Source organism: Tauraco erythrolophus, chromosome 21 (genome assembly GCF_009769465.1).
Source record: "Tauraco erythrolophus isolate bTauEry1 chromosome 21, bTauEry1.pri, whole genome shotgun sequence".
Classification (NCBI taxonomy): Eukaryota; Metazoa; Chordata; class Aves; order Musophagiformes; family Musophagidae; genus Tauraco; species Tauraco erythrolophus.
The window spans coordinates 5,505,066-5,524,371 of NC_141485.1; the positions used below are offsets into that span (position 1 = coordinate 5,505,066).

At 56.4% G+C, this 19,306-nt stretch overlaps 3 protein-coding genes across 8 annotated transcripts in view; 2 read left to right on the top strand and 1 right to left on the bottom strand.

Moving 5' to 3' along the window:
- The first annotated feature begins 279 nt into the window (after nt 1–279).
- RAB34 (RAB34, member RAS oncogene family) lies at nt 280–2,567 on the top strand. 4 transcript variants are annotated; one of them, XM_086624388.1, is made up of 10 exons: nt 280–346; nt 433–524; nt 893–958; nt 1,163–1,264; nt 1,334–1,398; nt 1,469–1,520; nt 1,695–1,776; nt 1,868–1,958; nt 2,045–2,148; nt 2,234–2,567. In XM_086624388.1, the coding sequence occupies exons 1-10, from the start codon at nt 293–295 to the stop codon at nt 2,540–2,542; spliced, it is 1,017 nt and encodes a 338-aa protein (XP_086480514.1). In that variant the 5' UTR covers nt 280–292; the 3' UTR covers nt 2,543–2,567. The 4 variants fall into 4 exon arrangements, with proteins under 4 accessions (XP_086480514.1, XP_086480516.1, XP_086480515.1 ...); XM_086624390.1 differs by having other exon boundaries at nt 2,045–2,152; nt 2,234–2,346; XM_086624389.1 differs by lacking the exon at nt 433–524.
- A 2,335-nt stretch (nt 2,568–4,902) lies between these two features.
- Nucleotides 4,903–6,930, top strand: PROCA1 (protein interacting with cyclin A1). The gene is made up of 4 exons (XM_086624871.1): nt 4,903–5,089; nt 5,953–6,085; nt 6,180–6,314; nt 6,399–6,930. The coding sequence occupies exons 1-4, from the start codon at nt 4,903–4,905 to the stop codon at nt 6,928–6,930; spliced, it is 987 nt and encodes a 328-aa protein (XP_086480997.1).
- A 1,207-nt stretch (nt 6,931–8,137) lies between these two features.
- The window catches only part of SUPT6H (SPT6 homolog, histone chaperone and transcription elongation factor), a 30,029-nt gene continuing 18,860 nt past the window's right edge, over nt 8,138–19,306 (bottom strand). For all 3 annotated transcript variants that reach the window (XM_086624357.1, XM_086624358.1, XM_086624359.1), the window contains exons 24-37: nt 18,955–19,082; nt 17,740–17,947; nt 17,119–17,266; nt 16,721–16,863; nt 15,813–15,953; nt 14,537–14,732; nt 14,164–14,402; nt 13,761–13,874; nt 13,130–13,254; nt 12,559–12,671; nt 12,152–12,229; nt 11,897–12,063; nt 10,321–10,508; nt 8,138–10,134 (exon numbers count right to left, since the gene is read on the bottom strand). In XM_086624357.1, coding sequence (XP_086480483.1) covers nt 9,948–10,134; nt 10,321–10,508; nt 11,897–12,063; nt 12,152–12,229; nt 12,559–12,671; nt 13,130–13,254; nt 13,761–13,874; nt 14,164–14,402; nt 14,537–14,732; nt 15,813–15,953; nt 16,721–16,863; nt 17,119–17,266; nt 17,740–17,947; nt 18,955–19,082 — 2,175 coding nt within the window. In that variant the 3' untranslated portion in view covers nt 8,138–9,947. The remainder of the gene's footprint in view (nt 10,135–10,320; nt 10,509–11,896; nt 12,064–12,151; nt 12,230–12,558; nt 12,672–13,129; nt 13,255–13,760; nt 13,875–14,163; nt 14,403–14,536; nt 14,733–15,812; nt 15,954–16,720; nt 16,864–17,118; nt 17,267–17,739; nt 17,948–18,954; nt 19,083–19,306) is intronic.

Genomic DNA, 19,306 nt, shown 5'->3' on the forward strand with positions numbered 1-19,306 from the left:
CCACACCGGTGATCTTGGTGTGGCTGGGACACAGGGACAGCCATGGTTGGGGATGTGGGGACAGCCTGGACGTGGGGGCAGCCACATCCCGGGAATGTGGAGACAATCAGGATAAGGGGACAGCCCCGCCTGGGGACACAGGGACAGCTGTATTCCAGGATGCTGTGCATGGGGATATGGGGACAGCTGGGACACGAGGACATCGCGGCTCCCTGCTCCCTGTCCCCAGGCATCGCGGTGACCCTCGTCTCGTCCCCACTCCCCCCGGCCACCCAGGCGGCCCCGCGGGACGATGAATGTGCTGGCTCCGGTCCGCAGGGACAGGGTCATCGCCGACCTGCCCCCGGTGAGTGGGGGAGACAACAGTGGCCCAGGAGTGGCCTCACTGAGCCCCGTGGTCACACCAGGGTCCCCCTTTGTCCCCCCCCGCAGTGTTTTCGGAAGGAGGCCGCCCTGCACGCCCGCCCCGCCTTCCACCCCACGGTGGCCAGCGCCTGCCAGGAGCAGCGGACGGGCACCGTGGGGTGAGTCCCGAGCAATTCGGGGACCCCACCCCAGGGCTGGGAGGGTGACGGACCCATGGCCCCACCAGCCCCGGATGGAGGGTCCCCGGCACGGGCGGCGCATGGCTGCCGGCGCGGAGCTGCCCGTGCGCCGAGCCCTGCGTCACGGCACAGGAATGCAGCGCGGGGGGAACACGGGGGTCCGGGCTGGGCTGTGGTTGGCGGTGGGGTGGGAGAGCGGGGCTGCAAAGCACTGCTGGACGTGGGGGGCTGCGGGGTGATGCCCCCCACCCCACAAACCCCTCCGCCCCCAGGGCCGGGCCGGGGGGGGGGGCAGGCAGAGGGTCCCCCTGCCTCACTGAGCAGCCACATGTCCCCCTGCTCTGCAGGTTCAAGATCTCCAAGATCATTGTGGTGGGGGACCTCTCGGTGGGGAAGACCTGCCTGATCAACCGGTAACGGGACCCTGCCCTGGGGAGGCTTGGGGTGGGGGGGGAAGGGGAAGACGCCCCCTCCCTCGAAGGGCAGCAGCACCTCGGGTTGAGCCCGACTCCGGCCGGACTCTGGTGCTGGGCAGCCCCCGGGCTGGGGGACACTGAGCCCCCAGGGGTGGGGCGCAGAGGAGCCTGGGGCTGCTGACACCCATTTCCCCCCCCCAGCTTTTGCAAGGACACCTTCGACAAGAACTACAAAGCAACCATCGGGGTGGATTTTGAGATGGAACGGTTCGAGGTGCTGGGGGTGCCCTTCAGCCTGCAGCTGTGAGTAGGCACCAGCCCCCTCCCCGTGCACCCCCGCAGCCCCCCCTCACCTCCCACCCCCCCTCCCAGGTGGGACACAGCCGGCCAGGAGCGCTTCAAGTGCATCGCCTCCACCTACTACCGGGGAGCGCAAGGTGAGGTCCCCACGGCGTCCCACCCCACCAGCTGTCCCCGTCCTCATCTCACCCTTCCTTTTGCCCCCAGCCATCGTCATTGTCTTCGATGTCAACGACGTGGCGTCCCTGGAGCACACACAGTAGGTGACGCATGGCCAAGGGGCCCTGGTGGGACTGGGGATGAGCGCAGGGGGCAGTGGGGATGGATGGAGAGGTGGGAGCTGGGCGGGAGGGTGTGGGGCTGCTGGCAGTGCTGCGACGTGCGAGAAAGAGGGCAGCGCTCGGCCACCGGCTGGTGACGGTGGCCCATGCAGGCAGTGGCTGGCTGACGCCCTGAAGGAGAACGACCCATCCAACGTGATCCTCTTCTTGGTGGGCTCCAAGAAGGACCTGAGTGTGAGTGTGTCCCCCATCCCGTGGGCTACCTGCACCCTGGCTTGGTGGGCTGTCCCCGTCACCCACCCACTCTCTCTGGCTCGGTTGGCAGACACCGGCGCAGTACAGCCTGATAGAGAAGGATGCTCTGAAGGTGGCCCAGGAGATGCGGGCAGAGTACTGGGCTGTCTCCTCTCTCACTGGTGTGTCCCTAGCTGGGCAGGGGGATGCACATTCCAGGGTACCACCAGGCAGGGGGACACTCATGGGGTCTCATTCCGCGAGGCAGGGGAGAACGTGCGGGATTTCTTCTTCCGCGTGGCGGCACTGACCTTTGAGAGCAGCGTGCTGGCCGAGCTGGAGCGCAGCAGCGCCCGCAAGATCGCCGACACCGTGCGTGAGTACCCTCGGCCGGCTCTGTGTGAGTGCCCCCCCCTCACCCCTTAGCCCCCCACCCACCCTTCCTCTGCCCCTCCAGGGATCGGCAACAACGAGAGCGACCTGTACCTGTCAGCACCCCGCAAGAAACCCAAGTGCTGCCAGTGAGGGGGCAGCCCCCAGCCCCCCCAACACTCACACCTCTGGACCAAAGAGGGGTGGCTCCGGCCAACCCCAAGGAGCTGGCCCTGCCACCCCCCAGCCCCCCGCTTGCCCGGGCACCTACAGCCAGGGCAGGCAGGAGTGCCCATGTGGCTCCCTTAGCTATGCAAACCCAGGTACCGCTCACAGGGGGAGATGCCCTCAGGCTCCTATTTGTCTTAATAAAACATTTTTTTATGCTTTTTAAGAAAGGTGTGGGGCTGGGGGCCAGGGCCGGCTGTGGCTCCCCCTGCCCTGAAGTGCAGCCCCTCAGGCTCATGGGCAGGCAGGAGGATGGAGCCAGGGGAGGATGGCTGCCTCCAAGGGTGCACCATCTTGGGTATGGCAAAAACTAAACTGGGTGGTGGATGCCCTGGGCATTCCTGCCCCGAAGAGCCAGCAGCCTTGTGCCCCACGAAGAGATGCGGGGGAAAACATGGGGTGCCAGCCCCCTGTCATTCCCAGCCGAACTGGTGGCGGTCGAAGCGGGGCTGCAGGCGGGGTGGGACGCAGTGGGCACACTTGTAGCGCTCCCGGATCCAGCGTCCACCCTCGCTGTCCTCGATGCAGATGGCAGCGACGCCTGTGAGACATGGGTGGGCTCAGCACTGGCCACCCCAGGGTACAGGGCAGTGTTCCTGCTGCACCCGTTGGTGCCCCCCCTCCTACCTGCCACAACCCCCCCCAGCTGCTCCACCAGCTGGATGGCCGCTCGCATGGTGCCCCCGGTTTCGACCCACTGGTCCACGAGTAGGATGCGCAGACCTGGGGAGGGGCAGAGGCTGCAGCTGAGTGCCTGGTGCCCACACTGGCAGCCCTCGCCCCCCCGGTGCTGGGAGCACCCCACTGGCTCACCCTGCGAGATGGCGTCGGTGCGGACCTCCATCACCTTGTCTCGGCCCGAATAGTCAGTGTAGGGCTGTGCCAGTGTCTGCACACAGAGGTGCCCGGCTTTGCGGATGGCCAGAAAGCCTTTCTGCAGCACGGCAGCGGCAGCAGCACCTGGGGGTGGGCACGGTACCATCAGAGCCCGCAGGGACAAGGGACGGGGACGCTGGGCTCACCCACATTCCCTCTCACCCAGGATGAAGCCCATGGCATCAATGCCAGCCACCATGTCGATGGGTTCTCCCTGGAAGGGCTGCAGCAGGTCAGCCACACAGTCCTGCAAGCCCTGGGAAGAGAGCGGAGGTGCTGGGTGCCCACAGCCCATCATGGACACCTGCAGCCTGTGTGCCAGTGCCCGTGCACACAGGTGGGTGCCCCGACAGCCCTGCAGAGCTGCAGCCCACCCTGGCACCCCCATGGGTGCTGTCTGCCCCAGGCGCTGGGTACCTGTGGGTGGCAGTAGAGCCGGGAGGGGTCCAGCCAGGCGTAGTTGGGACCCTTGACGTTGGGGGCCATCAGCGCCAGGTACCAGCCCTTCTCCCGGTTGGCAGGGACGTGGCACAGGTCCATGAGCAGGGACCGCAGGCGCTGTGAGCACTGAGCATGCAACGGCGGTGAGACCTCCCACCCACAGTCCCCACAGGGCTCCCTGTGGCTTGGTGACCCCACCCTCCCCATCCACACCCCCTACGTGGGCACCCTGGGGTCCCAGCACAGCCGGGTCGGCTCCGTACCTGGGTGCTGGTGGCGAGGCTGCGCAGAGCGGGACCGTCACCGGGAGTGTCACAGACAGCGACAGCTGAGTGGGGGCAGCCCCCACAGCACTGGGCCCCCGCCAGCACCCTTGGCCAGTTGGGCCCTGGGCTGGTGCCAGGCGGGAGCCCTGCCTGTGGGCCGGCGCCATGTCCCCACTGGACTCTGCCGTCCCAGCCACGCAGTTGCGTGATGGGGAGCACCAGGACTGGGGGAGATCACACCCTGCGCGGGTGTCTCCAGCACCCAGCTGCCTGCACCAGTGATGCCAGTGACGGGTGTGGGCAGCACGGTGCCCTTGGCACCCCATGGCTGCGAGGGTCCAAACCAGCGTGATGCTCAGGGTGCAGCCCTGTGGCCCGTGGCATCTTGGGCAGCGCAGGGACTTTGTGAGGCCATGCACGTCCCCGTTGGGGTGTCTGGGCTCCCTCGGCTGCCCAGCGTGCCAGCTCCGTGCCCGGGTTGCCAATGGGCTCCATGGCAGGGGAGCCAGCCAAGGGGGGCGAGCCCTGGCAGCCGCGCTGGCACGGGCCGGGTGCCTGTGGCCTGCCAGCCTCGCCTGGGCACGGGGCACTGGGGCTGCCGCTGGGACGGGGCCGCAGGAGCATCCTTCTCCCGTCGGGGGCCGCTCCGGGGCCGGGGGCCGTGCGGGGGCCGGTGCGTCACGGGGCGGGGGCGTTGGGGCCGGCGCGTTACCGGCCCCGGCACATCACCCCACCGGCTGCCACAGCAACGGGGCCCGGCCCCACCGGGAGGGGTAACCCCTTCCCCGCGGGCTGCGGGACCCGCAATGCGCCGCGGCTCCGGGGAGCGACTGCAGCGCCCCGGCTGCCCGGGACCCTCCGCACCGTACCGGACGAGCCGCCCCGCGTGGGCGGGCTGCGCGGCTCTATAAGGCGGCCCCGCGGCGGCGGGAGGCGCGGTGCCATGTGCGTCCCGGGGCTGCTTTGCCGCCTCCTCCTCTTCCTCCTCCTCCTGCTGGCAGCCGTCCCCGGAGCGGCCCCCGGCACCGGAGAGGCCCCGCCGGGACGGACTCGTGCCCGTCGCGGGCTCACCTACCCCGGGACGCTGTGGTGCGGTGCGGGCAGCAACGCAGATGCCTACGAGCAGCTGGGTAAGGGCGGCGGGGCCGCTGCTACCTGTCCTGTCCCGTCCCGTCCCCTCTTTTCCCATCCCATCCCATCCCATCCCATCCCATCCCATCCCATCCCATCCCATCCCATCCCATCCCATCCCATCCCACCGCATCCCCACCCCAGCCCAGTCCTGGGTCAGTCCCCATCAATCCTAGTCCAGTCTCATCCCAGTGCTGATCCGCTCCAGTCCCCATCCCCGCGCTAGTTCAGTCCTTGCCTGTCCCAGTCCAGACCCCAACCCAGTGCTGATCCGGTCCAGTCCCCATCCCCGTGCTAGTTCAGTCCTTTCCTGTCCCAGTCCAGACCCCAACCCAGTGCTGGTCCAGTTCCAGTCCACCAGTTCATCTCTGTCTAGTCCCCATCACAGGGCTAGTGCATCCTGGTCCCCACACTGGTCCCATCATTGTCCTCAGTCTGATCTCTGGTCCATCCTGCTCCCATTCTGGTCCCCATCCCAGTTATGGTCCAGTCCTGGTCCACCCAAGTCCAGTCCCCATCCCAGTGCTGGTCCAATCTAGTCATAGAATGGTTAGAGTTGGAAGGGACCTCAAAGATCATCTAGTCCACCCCCAGTCCCCATCCTGATCCCAGCCTAGTCCCAGTCTTATCCCACCGTGGTGCTAGTGCAGCCCCAGTCCCCATCCCAGTGCCAGCCTTGTCCCCATACAAGTGCCAGTCCAGTCTCAGTCTGATCCCTGTCCTGTCTCAGTCCAAACTAATTCTGATCCCAGTCCTAGCCCAGCTCAGCCCCAGTCCAGCACTGATCCCAACCCCATCTAGCCCCAGACCAGGTGCACGCAGTGCTCCCCAGCTCTGCTCACACCTCACATGTTCCCTGCAGGAGAGCACCGGGACACGGACCGGTGCTGCCGGGACCATGACCACTGCCAGCACGTCATCCATCCCTTCACCGCCCGCTACGGGTACCGCAACCTGCGCTGGCACACCATCAGCCACTGTGACTGCGACCACAGGTGAGCGGCCCCATGCCCAGCCATGCCCTGCAGCATCCCTCCATCCCAGGGGGCATCCCAACCCTCCCCTCACCCTGGCTGTGCCCTGTGGCAGGTTGAAGGAGTGCCTGCAGCAGGTGAACGACACGGCTTCGCGGGTGGTGGGCCAGGCTTTCTTCAACGTCATCCAGGTGCCCTGCTTCGAGTTCGCCTACAAGGAGGAGTGCGTGGAGCCCTACCTCTATGTCTGGTGAGTGTCCCCCGCCATGGGGACCGGTCCCCCGCTCAACCCCGCTGGGGCTCAGCTCATCCCATGCCTCCGCGCTCTCTGCAGGTGCAAGGCGTACAACACGGTGGCCATCGCGGTGCCCAGGGAGCCGGTGCTCTACGAGTTCGGTGGGGAGCTGATCGATAGGGCAGCAAGGCCCAGGGGGGTCCCTCTGAGCCCCCCGTGGAGCAACACAGGTGGAGGAGCCATCCCAGTGGAGCACCACGTGTCTGGCCGCCTGCTGTCCCCCCCCAAGGCAGCCAAGAAAGAGAAGAAGGGGAAGAGAGACAAGAAAAAGAAGGGGAAAGGTCTGAAAAAGAAAGGCTCTTCCAAAACGGGGGAGCTGAGCCGTCCTGCAGCCGCTGCCCCCACTGGGCAGGACTCACGGGTCCTGCTGCCAGACCTGGGGGAAATGGCTGACGCTGTCCTGAGCGATGCCCCAGCGTGGGGGGGCTTGGGCAGGGAGCCGGCCCCTGCCCCTCCATCCCCGGTCCCCGCTGCCAGTGGGAAGAGGAGGAAGAAGGAGAGAAACAGAAAGAAGAGGCTGAAGAGCAAAGCTGAGGCAGATCCTGCACGAGAGCCACGGCTGCGGACTTGACTCCCCACTTGCCCCGCACGGGTCTTGGCTGTGTAATAAAGCTGGTCGCTCGAGCAGATGGTGCAGTGTTGGCCCTGTCTCCATGGGATCACACTAGGGGGGCATCCGGGGGAATCCCGAGGCTGATCCCACTTACTGAGCTGTGGGAGGGGGGCACCCGTGAGCTGGGCTGTGCCACACTTGCCAGCGGTTGGCTGGTCCCAGTGCTTGGCTCCGCAGGGCAGCTAAGCCAACCTATGCCGGAGAGGGAAAACCCGAGGGCTGAAGGGCTGTGCAAAAAAGAAAAGGGCAGCAAGTGGGTTTGAGCTGTTCCTCCCTGCCCCCCACCAGCTCACGTCCTCTTCCCGGGCACCAGGAGCTGGGAACGCAGCTCCTGTCCCCACACCGCCATGGGGAAGAGCTCTGATTTTAGCTCCCCTGCCACAGAGGGTCGAGTTCCAGCTCCCCAGAGGTGTTATTTCTTTGCAGGACCAGTTAATGAATTGCACCACCCCAGCTCCCTCCTCTGCTTAACTTGCTTTTTCCCAAGCTGGGAGAAGCACAGTGCTCCTCCACCAGCTCCTTCTCCAGCCCCCAGCAATGGCAGCGAGCAGCGGGGGCTGCTCTGGGAGGAATGGGGGCCTTGTCTCTCCCTGGAGGCTCCTCAGCTCTCTGGAGTGGGACAATAGAGGCTTTTCCAGCCCTGGGACAAAGGCAGACGCCGCCCGGGTAGAGGCAGGGTCAGGGCAAGCTGCCTGTGTCCATGCCTGACGGTCGGTGGTCACAGCCCGACTTGTCCCCCTCGCTGCTAACTGGGCTCCTGTAGTGAAGTTTGGGGCAGCACCCAGAGACAGGACATTGCCATCAACTCCCACAGCGGCCCCTCTCCCACCTGGTGAGCCCTGTAGAAAGCTCTTCCCACACCAGCACCAAATTCCAGAATTGGAAAAAGCTGGAGCAAGAGGAGCTGAGCCGTCTCCTGTTTTGCCACGACACAGCCTTGGGAGAGCAGAACTGCCCCGTGCAAACCCCACTGCTCCCAAATACAATCCCAAATCCCCGAAATGAGTGGACCACAAGAGCCCAGGCGGGGAATACCAAGGCTGCAGCAAGGCATCGCACCCTCTCGAGCACTGCCAGGGAGCGCAAAGCAGCAGCTTTGCAGCTGCAACCACAGCACCACCACGGGAAGCATGGGCAACGTGGCACGCGGGCAGCTTCCCAAAAGTAGAACTTTTATTGACGGTAGGAGGAAAACTAAAACCGAAGACAGCCAAAAAGGAGCCAGCAACATACAACTAGCCCCTCCGTATGGGTCTGACACATCCCGGGTAAGGAGCTGCTCCCAGTCAAATTCCCATCACGCAGAGTTTCGTGAAATAAAAAAAAAATAGTGTAAGGTTAGAACACCTGCAACCTTCGGCAGCAGCGGGTCCCGGAGCGTGGTCCTCGGGCCTGGCCTGCTCGGTACAGGGGAGGAACAGGGCTGCTCACCCCTCACTGCTGCGGAGATGATGGCACTGAAGCCAGGACCTGCGTTTCTCTGTGGAAACCGCTTTGCTTTGTCTCCCGAGTTGCTGCCATTCTTCAGGAGCATTTACATGCAAAAAAGATCTTTGTTTCTTAAGATCTGCTGTTCTTGCTCATTTCCTAGCGAGGGGAGGCTAACCAGGAGCACTGGGAAGGAACAAAGACCCTGCTTCCATAGAAAATCCCTACTAACAAAGCAGGAGAGAGGAAAGTGTGTGCAGCAGGAACTTTCCAGTTCAAACACGGCTCTCTGCGCTGGCAGTCGCTCTGCAGTACTGCAGTGAGCTGCTTCTGACACGACTGAAGTTATCTGCATTATTTGACCCCTCCCAGGCCCCCCCAGTATCTCTCCCAGCCAGAAAGAGACGTGTGTCTGGGAGGTGCCCGGGATGTCAGTGTGACGTCTCTACACGATGCATTCAAAACAAAAACATTATTATCAGCTCAACAGAAATCAGCTTCTCTGTCAAAGTTTCAGCACACTGAGGGCAACTCCAAGCAACAAAGGAAGAAGGAGCATCGACCTTCTCCGCTGACCTCTGCTTCCAAGCAAGTCCACTGCTGAGAGCAGAGGGCAGGCAGGCAGCACGGGGTGCAGGCAGAAAACCTCTCAACTAACGTTCAGTAGAAACACTATTTATTCACCCCTCTTGGTTACAACTGGGCAGGGTTAAGCGGATACGGAGGAGGATGCCATGCACTCCTGGCTGCTTCGCGTTCTCCACCATAGGAGCAGCTGCTCTTGCAGCGTTTTAGCCCACGTGTCTGTCCCGCGCTCGGGAAAGCTGCCGTTGGCTGGCGTTTCGCTTCGCAGTCTGATTTAAAAAAAAAAAAAAAAAATCAAAACTAAATAAATATTGTTCCAAAAGAAGCCAGAGGAGAGAGCAAGCCTTTGGTATGACAGCTACGTTTCTCTCCGGCAAGACCCCGAGTCCCAGAGCCTACGAACACAGCCGGGGGTTGGCACAGACTCCGCAGAGCCCGTTACACACGAAAACACGGAGCAAACAGCAACAGAAACTTTTTGAGAACTCCGGTTTGCTTGTCACAACCCCCCGTGACTTTGCTTTGTGCTCTCAGGACAAGGGGAGGTGACAGTCAGGGTTTAGGAGAATCCAAATGGAACAGGCTCACTCCAGGCCGATGGTCTGCACTTCCAGCTACGCTTGCTTCCTAGTATGTGCAGTGAAAGACTGCTGGGCACGTACAGAGTCGTTCGACCTCGTAATTACTTCGCTGAGCTCCCGAAGTGGTGAACCAGGGCCTGGAACGCAGAGGGCGCTGCGGCGTCCCTTCCTATGATATATATGTATCGTCTACATATTTAGACCAGCCCTGCCAAGTCTGTTCATACGCTCAGGTGCATGTCACCAAGAGTCATTTCCCACCATCTCACAATGTATAAAACAGGAGTTACGGGGCTAAGGGAAGGGAAGTTGTTTTCAACTGTTCATTCTCCCTTCCCCTTCCTAGAGGAGAGAGAGGTTACGGGTCAGGTCCAGCATGGCCTATCGATCCATCTCATCCAGCAGTGGCGTGGCGTCCCCAGCGATGGACATCGGTGTGCTCTCGATCATGGGGCTGGGAGATGGGCGAGGAGTCAACCTCTGCTTCTGTTTCCTCCGTTCGGCCTCCTTCTCCTGGAGCCACTGCTCCGCCATCTTCCCCCAGTCGATTGCAGCGTGACTGTTGGTCCTGCAACGACAGGGGCAGGAGGTGAGACATGCTAGTGAGAGAGATTCCCTGCCCTCCCTCCCCAAGGGTCCCGTGAGGGAAGGTGCAAGGCAACCCCACCACACTGGTTCCACAAAAAAGAAATCAACAAAAGCAATCCAGACAGGACACAGACGGATATGCAAACCCGGCGCTGGAGCCACTCACTTTGGCTGCTGCCTCTGCCTGGAGCTGGACGATGGCTGCGACTGTGTCTGGGACTGGGTGGACTGGGGTGTGGTGTTGGCCTGGAGCTGGTACTGGGGTGTTGTAATCGGCTGGCTGGGGGTAGTGTAGGAGTAGCTGGGGGTCATCAGAGGGGTGGCCACTGGCTGCTGTGCTGGAGTTGTGAAGACCTGCAGAGAGCAGATACTGTTAGGAGACAGAGGGCAAACTCCACCAGGCTGCAGGGCAGAGGTCTGGCATGCTCTGCGCTGCCCTGCCTGCCCAGGAGGCTGGTGCACGCCCGGGATGCTGTTGCACGCCTTTGCTGCACGCTCACAGCCCTGCTGGAGCCCCTCATCTGGGCAAGGAGAGGTCTGCAGTGACCATTGCCCAGGGAATGAGGGGCTGCTGGGCAGAAGGAATAACACCTTGCTGAGCAGAGGACGTTTGATCCCCTGAGAGCCCCTGATTGCCCACCCAACCTGGTGGGCCACCACAGCCTGCCTTCCTTTTTCATCGCGCACAGGGTACCAGGGAAGATGCTTAAGCCAAGCAAAGACAAGGACTGTAAGAGCTGGGCACAAGAGATGCCTGGGACAAGCTAGCAGAAATGACGTCCTGCAGTGGGGATGAATGCTGCTCCAGCGGGTCGCAGAGAAGGCACAGCAGCTCCCGAGATGGCTCCCTCCCAGACCCCAAGCTGGCTCCTTCACTGTTTGCCCAACAGAGTGCTTAGTCTCTTTGCCCTCCAGTGCTCACCTCCCTTTTCCTTCAGATCGTCTCGATGATTAATATGTTGGGTTATCCACAGTCCCTGCCTATCACCAGCTCAGTGTTTACCGTGCCAAATTCCATGAAAGCCTCCCAAGGTGGTCTAAAAGAGGATCACTCCTCCCTGCAAGCCTTGTCTTGCAGCACCTCTTCATTAGGTCTCCCTAACAGCTGGGTGCGTTTCTTGTACCCAGGCACCTCAGTCCTTCTGCAACTGGATTTAGCCTCGGGGTCAGCTGGGGAGCTGGAAGGAGGCAGGCACCAGCACACATGAGGAAAGGCTTCAGCGTGCGCTGAAACTGTCCAATTCCATCTTATTCCCCGCAAAGCCTCAGGGTGTTCAGTCAGGCTGAGGTGTTCGCCTGCCGGTGCAGCTCCGAGATTAGCACGCTGAGCTGAAAAGCCCTGCAAACTCAGCGCATAGTTTCACAGCTAATCTCTTCCACTGGCAGCTCACGTTGCCAATTCAGGGGCACAATCAGAAGGTTGTGCGCCCTCACCGCTGGATCCCACCTCTCCACCCTGCCACATTCCTTGGGGGCCAGACCAATTCGCTACTTGTTTCCACTCCCCCCAGTGCAGAGCTGTATTACATTCCTCATTTCCTCAGCCACAGCAGGCAGGAAGAAACCCGGTTCAAGAATCCAGCCAGGCTCCCCTGTGCAGCACCATGGGTACACAACTAGGACTGGATGGTCCCAGGGGATGAGCAGCCCCTTACACTCCCAGCGGAGCCCCCATGAGATGGTTTCTAGCAGCAAGGAGAAGCCATGCAGCACCTCCTCTTAGAAACTTAGGTGACACCTACGTGGTATGCGCTGCTGCCACCTCCGCTGCCTCCGTAGCCGTACTGACTGGACGCCCACTGCGCAGGGGTGGCATTTGGGTTCTGTCCCTGGCCTGTCACGGCAGCGATGGCACTGAACATCTGGGAGGTCATGTTCTGTGGCAGAGCGTTCACTGCACGAGTCAGGTCTGCAAGAAAAACTCATAATGTCAGACGAAGAAGAGCCTGGGGAAGGAGCTCGCATCCTGATTCCACACAGAAAAGGCCTGCACTGACCTGCCAGGTTAATGTTAGCTGGAGTAGCATTAATGGAGGCTGGAGTCCTGGTCCGACTGCTACTGCTGGGGGTAATACCTGCATAAATCATAAACCGACAGAGATAGATTAGTGCTCGCAGAAGAGCTGCTATTGGCCTGAAGCACAGGATTTGAAAAAAAAACAGGCAACACTTGTACTGGCAAGATGCTGTTTTACCATCGAATGGTGTATGAGGGTTGTACGGTGGGGAAGGCTAAGGGAGAGGCAAGGGACAAGCCCAGCCTTTGCTGCATGACCCACTTGGCTGAAAGATCAACTCTCAGGACAGCTCTCAACCAGTTCATGGAAGCCAAACATTTGAGCATTGCTTTGAAACTTCCCACTTACAACAAATAGTTGAGGCACTCAGGTTTTGGGATGCTCACCTGGAACAGGGTCTTGATAATGATCCTTAAACCATCGGAAGAGTCCGTTCACGGTAGGGAAGACCTGGCCCCGGTAGCGGAATCCTTCTGGCGTCACTGTCACATACTCTATCCTGTGAGGAGCGGTGAATGCAGGAAAGCACAAGAGATGACAGGCTGCTTCAGAACCATACCTGCTGCTGTTCCACACCCTCACACTAACAGGTCACAGTCAGAATAGACAAGACCGACAAACTCAGGTGATGGCTGTACTGATAACGAACAGATAGACCTACCCAACCCACTTTCATCCCGTTTTCAAACAATTGCTGCAGAATACCATGTCTTTCCATGCAAAATCTACCAATCGCTGCCTATATACTCCAGTGACACCTCCTGCACAGGGCAGTACAGCTTGTGGCAGCTAGCTGGTTAGAAACACGGAAGCCTCCTGGTCGAGATTTACTGCTAGACATGGATCCTCTACTGTCAGGAGGCCAAACCCTGGTAAGAAGCTGACAGAGAAACTGGCAGCAATAAGCTGAGGTGTGGTACTGGCAGTACTCAGCTGCTGGGCTTGCCTCTCGCTTACCTTGGTTTGCCTCGAGGCTGATATCCCAAGAGGAATTTGCCAGGTAGATCTTTACAGGCACTGATAAAGTAGGGAATAAACGTTGGCTTCTCTTTCTTGGTCTTTATCAGCAGTTCTTCCAGCTTCTAATTAGAGAGAGAGAGAGGAAGAGAAATGCTCAAGGAAAGCCTAGATTTTTAGAAACACACAGGGCCTACAGATAGCTCCCTCCATGCTGCAGTCAGCCCTTTTTGTCCTCAACTCTGATGCCAGCAACCCAACAAGGACCACCAACTGTAGCGTTTCTGCACACTGTTGGTGCACAAATGTCACCAGGTCACAGAAAGCCAATACTCTCCTTTCACTGACATTTGCTGGCAAGGCAATTTGCTGCTCTGGCACACTACAGTAGCACACCATACTCCCATGGTTGTCCTAACTCCACTGCTCCCGGACTGATTCCTCCTGAGACCTACAGCTGGAAAGTGACTGCTAAACCCCAAGCAACAAGGGGAAGATCAGAGTGCTCAGTCCAGCAGCAACTCACGCCAGACTCAAAGAATTTAAGAACCGTCTTGAGAAAAGAAATCTATATTATAAATATAATTTATGTATCTCCCACACGAGCTACCACAGCCTGGGACAGGCTCACCTTCTTGTCTCCACCATTGCAGTCCTGATAGTATTTGTGATTCAACAGGTCTCTGGCAAAAGAAGCCATTGGCTGGACATAGCGAGCAACAATTTCATCCAGGTCTTCAAACTCCTTTGAACAAACACATTTAAAGAGGGTGAATAGTGAGGAGCTCTGATTCTAGTATACAGCGCTCAGTCATACATTCTGCACAGTGAGGCTGGCTGCTTTGAAGACAAAAAAAACAAATAAACAACGCTGAGTATTGTCTAAGAATCTGGAGAACTGCAATGGAAGCAACTCTCTTAACAGCCTGAAAGCAGCCACAAGGATGGAAAGGCTGTGCCAACCTGTCCCTGCCAAATAGGTACTTCTCCTTCCCCACCAACTCCTTCCCAGGCACACTCCACGGGGCTTTTACCTCTGTGTTAATCCAAAGCGTGGAGCCCAGGCTGAAGGCGTTCTCCTTGCCCTCTTCTCGGACATCCACGTGCTGGTAAATCCCATCGTTCACCTTCCAGGTGACAGTCAGGTGGTTCTCCCCTTTGCTACTTGGCCGAATAATCACATCCCCTTGGTCCATGGTCTCCATCATCTTCTCAGCTTGCTTGAAGCTAATGTTGTGGAATGATGGGTGAGCAATTACTCTCTTGATGTAGGCTAGAGGACAAAGCAGAGTGTTTAGGCTTCCAACAGGAACTACTTTAATCCAAGTATATGTCTAATTGCACTTATTCTCCTGAAGCACCCAGGGGAGGCTGGCATTACAAGGGAGAGAAAAATTAGAGACTCACTTGTCCGCTGCTGCTTTCTTTTCAGGTCTTCTTCCTGTTTGTGATCTGCTGCCTCAGAGTCGAAGTCGTAGTAGGTGTCTTTAGGCAGTTTCCACTCGTTGTTCTTATCCATCAGGTCTGAGGTCCTGCAGGTCAGGTCTGCACTGAACTTCTCAATGTCGATCTTCATAATCCTGCAGTGAACAGTCATTCCCACCTACAGGAGAGAGGCAGGCAAAGCTGATCAGCAAGTCTGGCTGATACGCCAGGCTCCCTGAACTACAGAGCAATCTGTTGGGTCACGTTGCCAATAAGGAGGTACAAATTACCTCACCCACTTCAGACTGATACAACCTTTAAAAGTGATCCTTCCATACGAACCGAAAAATCAACTGATCCCCATGATGACTAGAATCGAGAGAGATTAGAGGAAAAATGGGCAGTTCTACAGCATGTCTACTAGCTTTGCCCCATACCACACTGCAAACTGCATGTCTGGAGGCTGAGGACAATTAGGTTTGATATTTCATGTATCTTTAACAACAGAAGCAGCAAAATTGGACTTCATGATGTGCAAGAAAGCAGTTAAGTCTGTTCAGAAAAAAGTGGAAGACACCCAAAGGACTGCTCTAATTAAATGGGAAACAGAAAATACCACCACAAAAAATGCAATGTCTTACTCCAGTTAACCATGCTGAAGTTAACGACTCTTTAAAGAAATGCTAAGAGACCTTTGAGCTTACAGGATTATCCATCACCTGCATGGACTGTCAGGGGGGACTCTAAAAACCAGCAAAGATGTTAAACCTCTATTTTAGCATGTGATAAAAATATGATTCTGTTTCTTTCAGAACCTCAATCCCTGTTTTAAGCAAGACCAGTAACTCTAACAACCTCCACAAATTAATTCAAATAGCAGAAAAAGCTATGAGCGAGGGAAAGTGACCCTTGCGCACCCAACAACAGTTCTGTGAACTCTTTAGCAAAAAGCCAGAAACAAAGGGCAGCTCTGCATTAGAATGCCTTCTGGTCTCCTAAAGCCAGCCTTTAGCCAGACTACAATAAATCCTCCCGCAGCACAACATGTTAACTGATTAACATGGTTCTCACCAGCTGCCAAGAGATTTGCACTGTGGGAGAAAGACACTAACCAGAACCTGAACCTGCTGCTGGTTTCAAGTCCTGAAATGAAAATAAGGTTTGAAAAGTCATTTATTAACCAGACTCTGAATCTTTGGTATTGGTTCCAGGCTCTTTTAGCTCTTGCTGGATAAGTGAAAATCCACTGCTTTCATACCTTCACCCTTTCTTCTGGCCGCTTGACCACCTTATCACTAAGAAATTTTGTTGGGATGAAGCCAGCGACGCCGTTATCCAGACGTGTCTTCACTCCAATGGCCTGACCTGGGCAGGAACCGCTGTCAAAGTGGTTCCAAACCTTGAGCAAGGCAAAAGTGAAAGTCATTCAGCATGGAAACAAAATAGCCTCGGCAGCTCACACTCAAGTCTAAAAGCTGTGTCAGCAAACTGGTGCAGCCAGCAAGGACCTGTGGAAGGGCAGGGGACAGGGGACTTCAATGAATGCTACCCAGTAATGCAATCTTCCTACTTCGGTTCTGCTCAGCTTATGGTGCTTTGCAACCATGAAGGTCAGAACATTTTTAGACCCTGAATACATGCCTGCAGCTAGGGCTGGTTTCTAATGAACGCTATAGGGTTTTAAAGTCATGGATTACCAAGGCTGGAATTCAGCAGTGTTTAGAAGGGACCTAAAGTACAGCTGCATTAAGCAGCAGGGAGTCCAGATAAGTTCTTAAAACTGAGAAGGTGGCAGAACAACCATCTGTTCTCAATGTCACAAGCAGTTTCTCTGCGTAAAACACATTCCGAGACCACAAATAAGCCTGCTTTATGTATTTGCAAAGAACTGGTCAGCTCAGCCCCAAGTCCCTTTCGCTCCTAGTCCGGTTCACCAAAATCCATAACGCAGCCACAAAAGACCTGTCAAACCTATATTGAGGCAATGAGTCAAAAGCAGAACAGATGGTATTTGCAGCCAAAGGCCACGTTCAGATTGGGATCCTGGGGCACTGCAGACACAATCTTGGCTTGGATACCTTGTCTCCCAAGAACCCTACAAAACACCCAGGCCTGCAGATAGCAGACTCCTGACAAAGGCAGGTCCATTAGGAGAAGCAGCCCCACCTCGCTGAGCTCTGGAAAGTTATCCTGCTGACAGAAAGGACACTGCCAAAGGCCAGTTTCGTCGTTTCGTATCGCCTGGTCATAGCTTTCTCCTTGTGGTCGCCTGTGGGCTATCCCGGTCACATTGCAGATGATCATTTTACCTGTGGTGTGATGGGACAGGAGAAGGAAAGAATGGAAAACTGAAAGCCAACTGCAGGGCTGGGCAGTTCCCTTAATCTACAGCAGTTGTGCGTGAAGGCATTAGCAGACCACTCAAGTACTTGAAAAGCTGCTTCACATACAGGCAAACATAGCACCATTCCAACACTGCCCTCACCAAGATCCCTCTGTCCCACCTTTACACATCCTAAGTCAATTTAGGATGACAGAAACCAGGGATATAAACAGGGATGTACCTATATAAAAAGTCTCTGGAGTTTCTTTGGTCAGCATATTGAAGACCTCTTCTGTGTTTGGAGAACGGTATGGGGTTCTCAGGTCCTTGTACCTGCAGCTTAGTTCAGCTCGAATGTCATATAAAGTGATATGCTTGTCACCATAGCCCTGTGTGTATGCAAAGGGTACAAAGCCATGAGTAGCGGAAAAGAGGTCCACAGAGAACGTAGTATAAATTATGAAAGAACTCAAGGAACTTATCAAACAGAAGTTTTTTTTAAAAAAAGGAGTAATGCACAGGGTACCATCAAACCGTGGAACTCAGTCACAGGATGTTGCGGAAGTCAGAAGTACCAATATATTCAGAAAAAAGATCAGTTCAGGGAGGACAGTTTGAACAGGCTAATTACTGTCTCCTGCCTCCTCCTCCCTCTGCCCCAAGTGCACTTTCTGTAAGCATCCACTACATGCCATTGTCAGACACTGAATACTCATTCATGGCTGTTTATACATTTTACAACGGCAACAGCTCAATGCTCAGCTCCTAAAAAGGATACGGGCCACCAGCTATAAAACATAAGAAACCAAGCTGGACAGCGGAGCTCTCCCTCTGCTTCTCAGCACCAGGAACCTCAGCACACCTGTCTTTCCAGTTCTTCAGCAAAGGCATCAAGATCCAGGTCTTTCAGACGCTCGGGGTTTTCCAAGATCTCCTCTAGAGCTCCTGCAGGATTAGCGTCCTCCGCCGACTCATCGTATTCTAAGGCATCCACTGCCATTTTTCTTGCCCATTCATAGGTTTCAGGATGGACCCTAGAACCATCTAAGACTTCGATGTAGGAATCAGTACTGGAATAAAACCAAAGCAATGTTCAGATAAGGGCTCTGTCACCTCCTTCAGCTCGATAACAAACCATGCCGTTGAGCACCACTACTGGCTGCTTTGCCACTGCTGCCCTCAGTGGAATAAACTACTATGAAAAGGACACAACAAATTCTTCTTTGCTAAATCAAGATGAGACAAGGCAAGACATGACAAATTCTGGTCTGCAGCTCCTGCACTTCAAAGATGCAGCCAGCCATTCTGGATGCTACCTAGATTTGGTCACTCTGTGAGCACACAGCTCTTCACAGTTTCTCTCCTCATACAAATTAAGTGACGCCAACCGGCAGAGCAGCCATCTGCATCCAGCTGTTTGGAGGAATCTACACTTTGCCACCTGCATGTCTAGGATTTATATCCTTCAAGAACCAGGCACCTAGTGGGGTCAGATCACTCAGCGAAAGGATTCAGCCAGGTGTCCTTTTCCAGACCGCTTTTCAGAAGGCAAGAAGGATACTGTGCCAGCCCTAGAGAAAGCACATTTCCAAAAAGTGACCCTTCTGTGCAAAACAGCTAGAGATTTAGAAACTAGGTTACCACTCTTCTCCAAACACACATCTCTTGTTTAGTTACCAGCAACATAATGCTCTATAAACTTCCCGGTATTGCTACTAGAAAAATAAAATATGGATGCTAAGACTAGGCAGAAACTGAGCAAAAGTGCACACAGTTTACCGACGGACAGGCATGACAACTATGTTAGGGAACAACTGGTTTTAGTTTAGTTCCTCTTGACCACAAAGGGTCTTTCAAACCATAGCAAGCTATATAATTAATGTTCTGCAGCTCACATTGCTGCACGAGTTTAGCTGCCCTTAAGAATCAGATTAATAACCAGCAGTATCTGAACTTGGCTGGTGATCAGAGGGGCCACACAGAAACTCCTGAGAACACGGACTCCACGGAACAAGACTGCTTCAGCCTGTCGCCAACTCCATACCCCGAACGACATGGAATGCAACCCAATACCCACCTATCGCCCAGCGAGGCTGTGTCAATTTTGATGAAGCCAGCACAGTTGATAAACACCTTGGGTCCCATGTGACACATCGTAACCAGCTGGGTCCTGTTCTCCAGACGTGTGTTGTTTTGTTTTAGGATCTAGAGAGAGGGGTAGTAGTATAAACCTTGCTATTCAAACACAAGGGTTCTCCCAGAAGAGCAGAGGGCTCACACCGGACACTGCAGTGTTCAAAGCACCTGACATCATCAAGCCTATCACAACTCATAAATCGTTGCCCCCTGCCTGTGTCTCAACATTGTTTGAAAGGAGATGATTCCACATGGAACAGCTCCAACTCTCGGGAAAAGCATTGGCTTTTTGC

What these genes read in the sequence shown, in the direction of transcription:
- RAB34 (XM_086624388.1), top strand. Translation starts at nt 293, where the DNA reads ATGAATGTGCTGGCTCCGGTCCGCAGGGACAGGGTCATCGCCGACCTG. An exon ending in AAGACCTGCCTGATCAACCG is followed by an intron (nt 959 to 1,162) that starts GTAACGGGACCC and finishes TCCCCCCCCCAG; the next exon opens with CTTTTGCAAGGACACCTTCG. An exon ending in GGCTGTCTCCTCTCTCACTG is followed by an intron (nt 1,959 to 2,044) that starts GTGTGTCCCTAG and finishes TCCGCGAGGCAG; the next exon opens with GGGAGAACGTGCGGGATTTC.
- PROCA1 (XM_086624871.1), top strand. Translation starts at nt 4,903, where the DNA reads ATGTGCGTCCCGGGGCTGCTTTGCCGCCTCCTCCTCTTCCTCCTCCTC. An exon ending in AGATGCCTACGAGCAGCTGG is followed by an intron (nt 5,090 to 5,952) that starts GTAAGGGCGGCG and finishes TGTTCCCTGCAG; the next exon opens with GAGAGCACCGGGACACGGAC. An exon ending in GAGCCCTACCTCTATGTCTG is followed by an intron (nt 6,315 to 6,398) that starts GTGAGTGTCCCC and finishes CGCTCTCTGCAG; the next exon opens with GTGCAAGGCGTACAACACGG.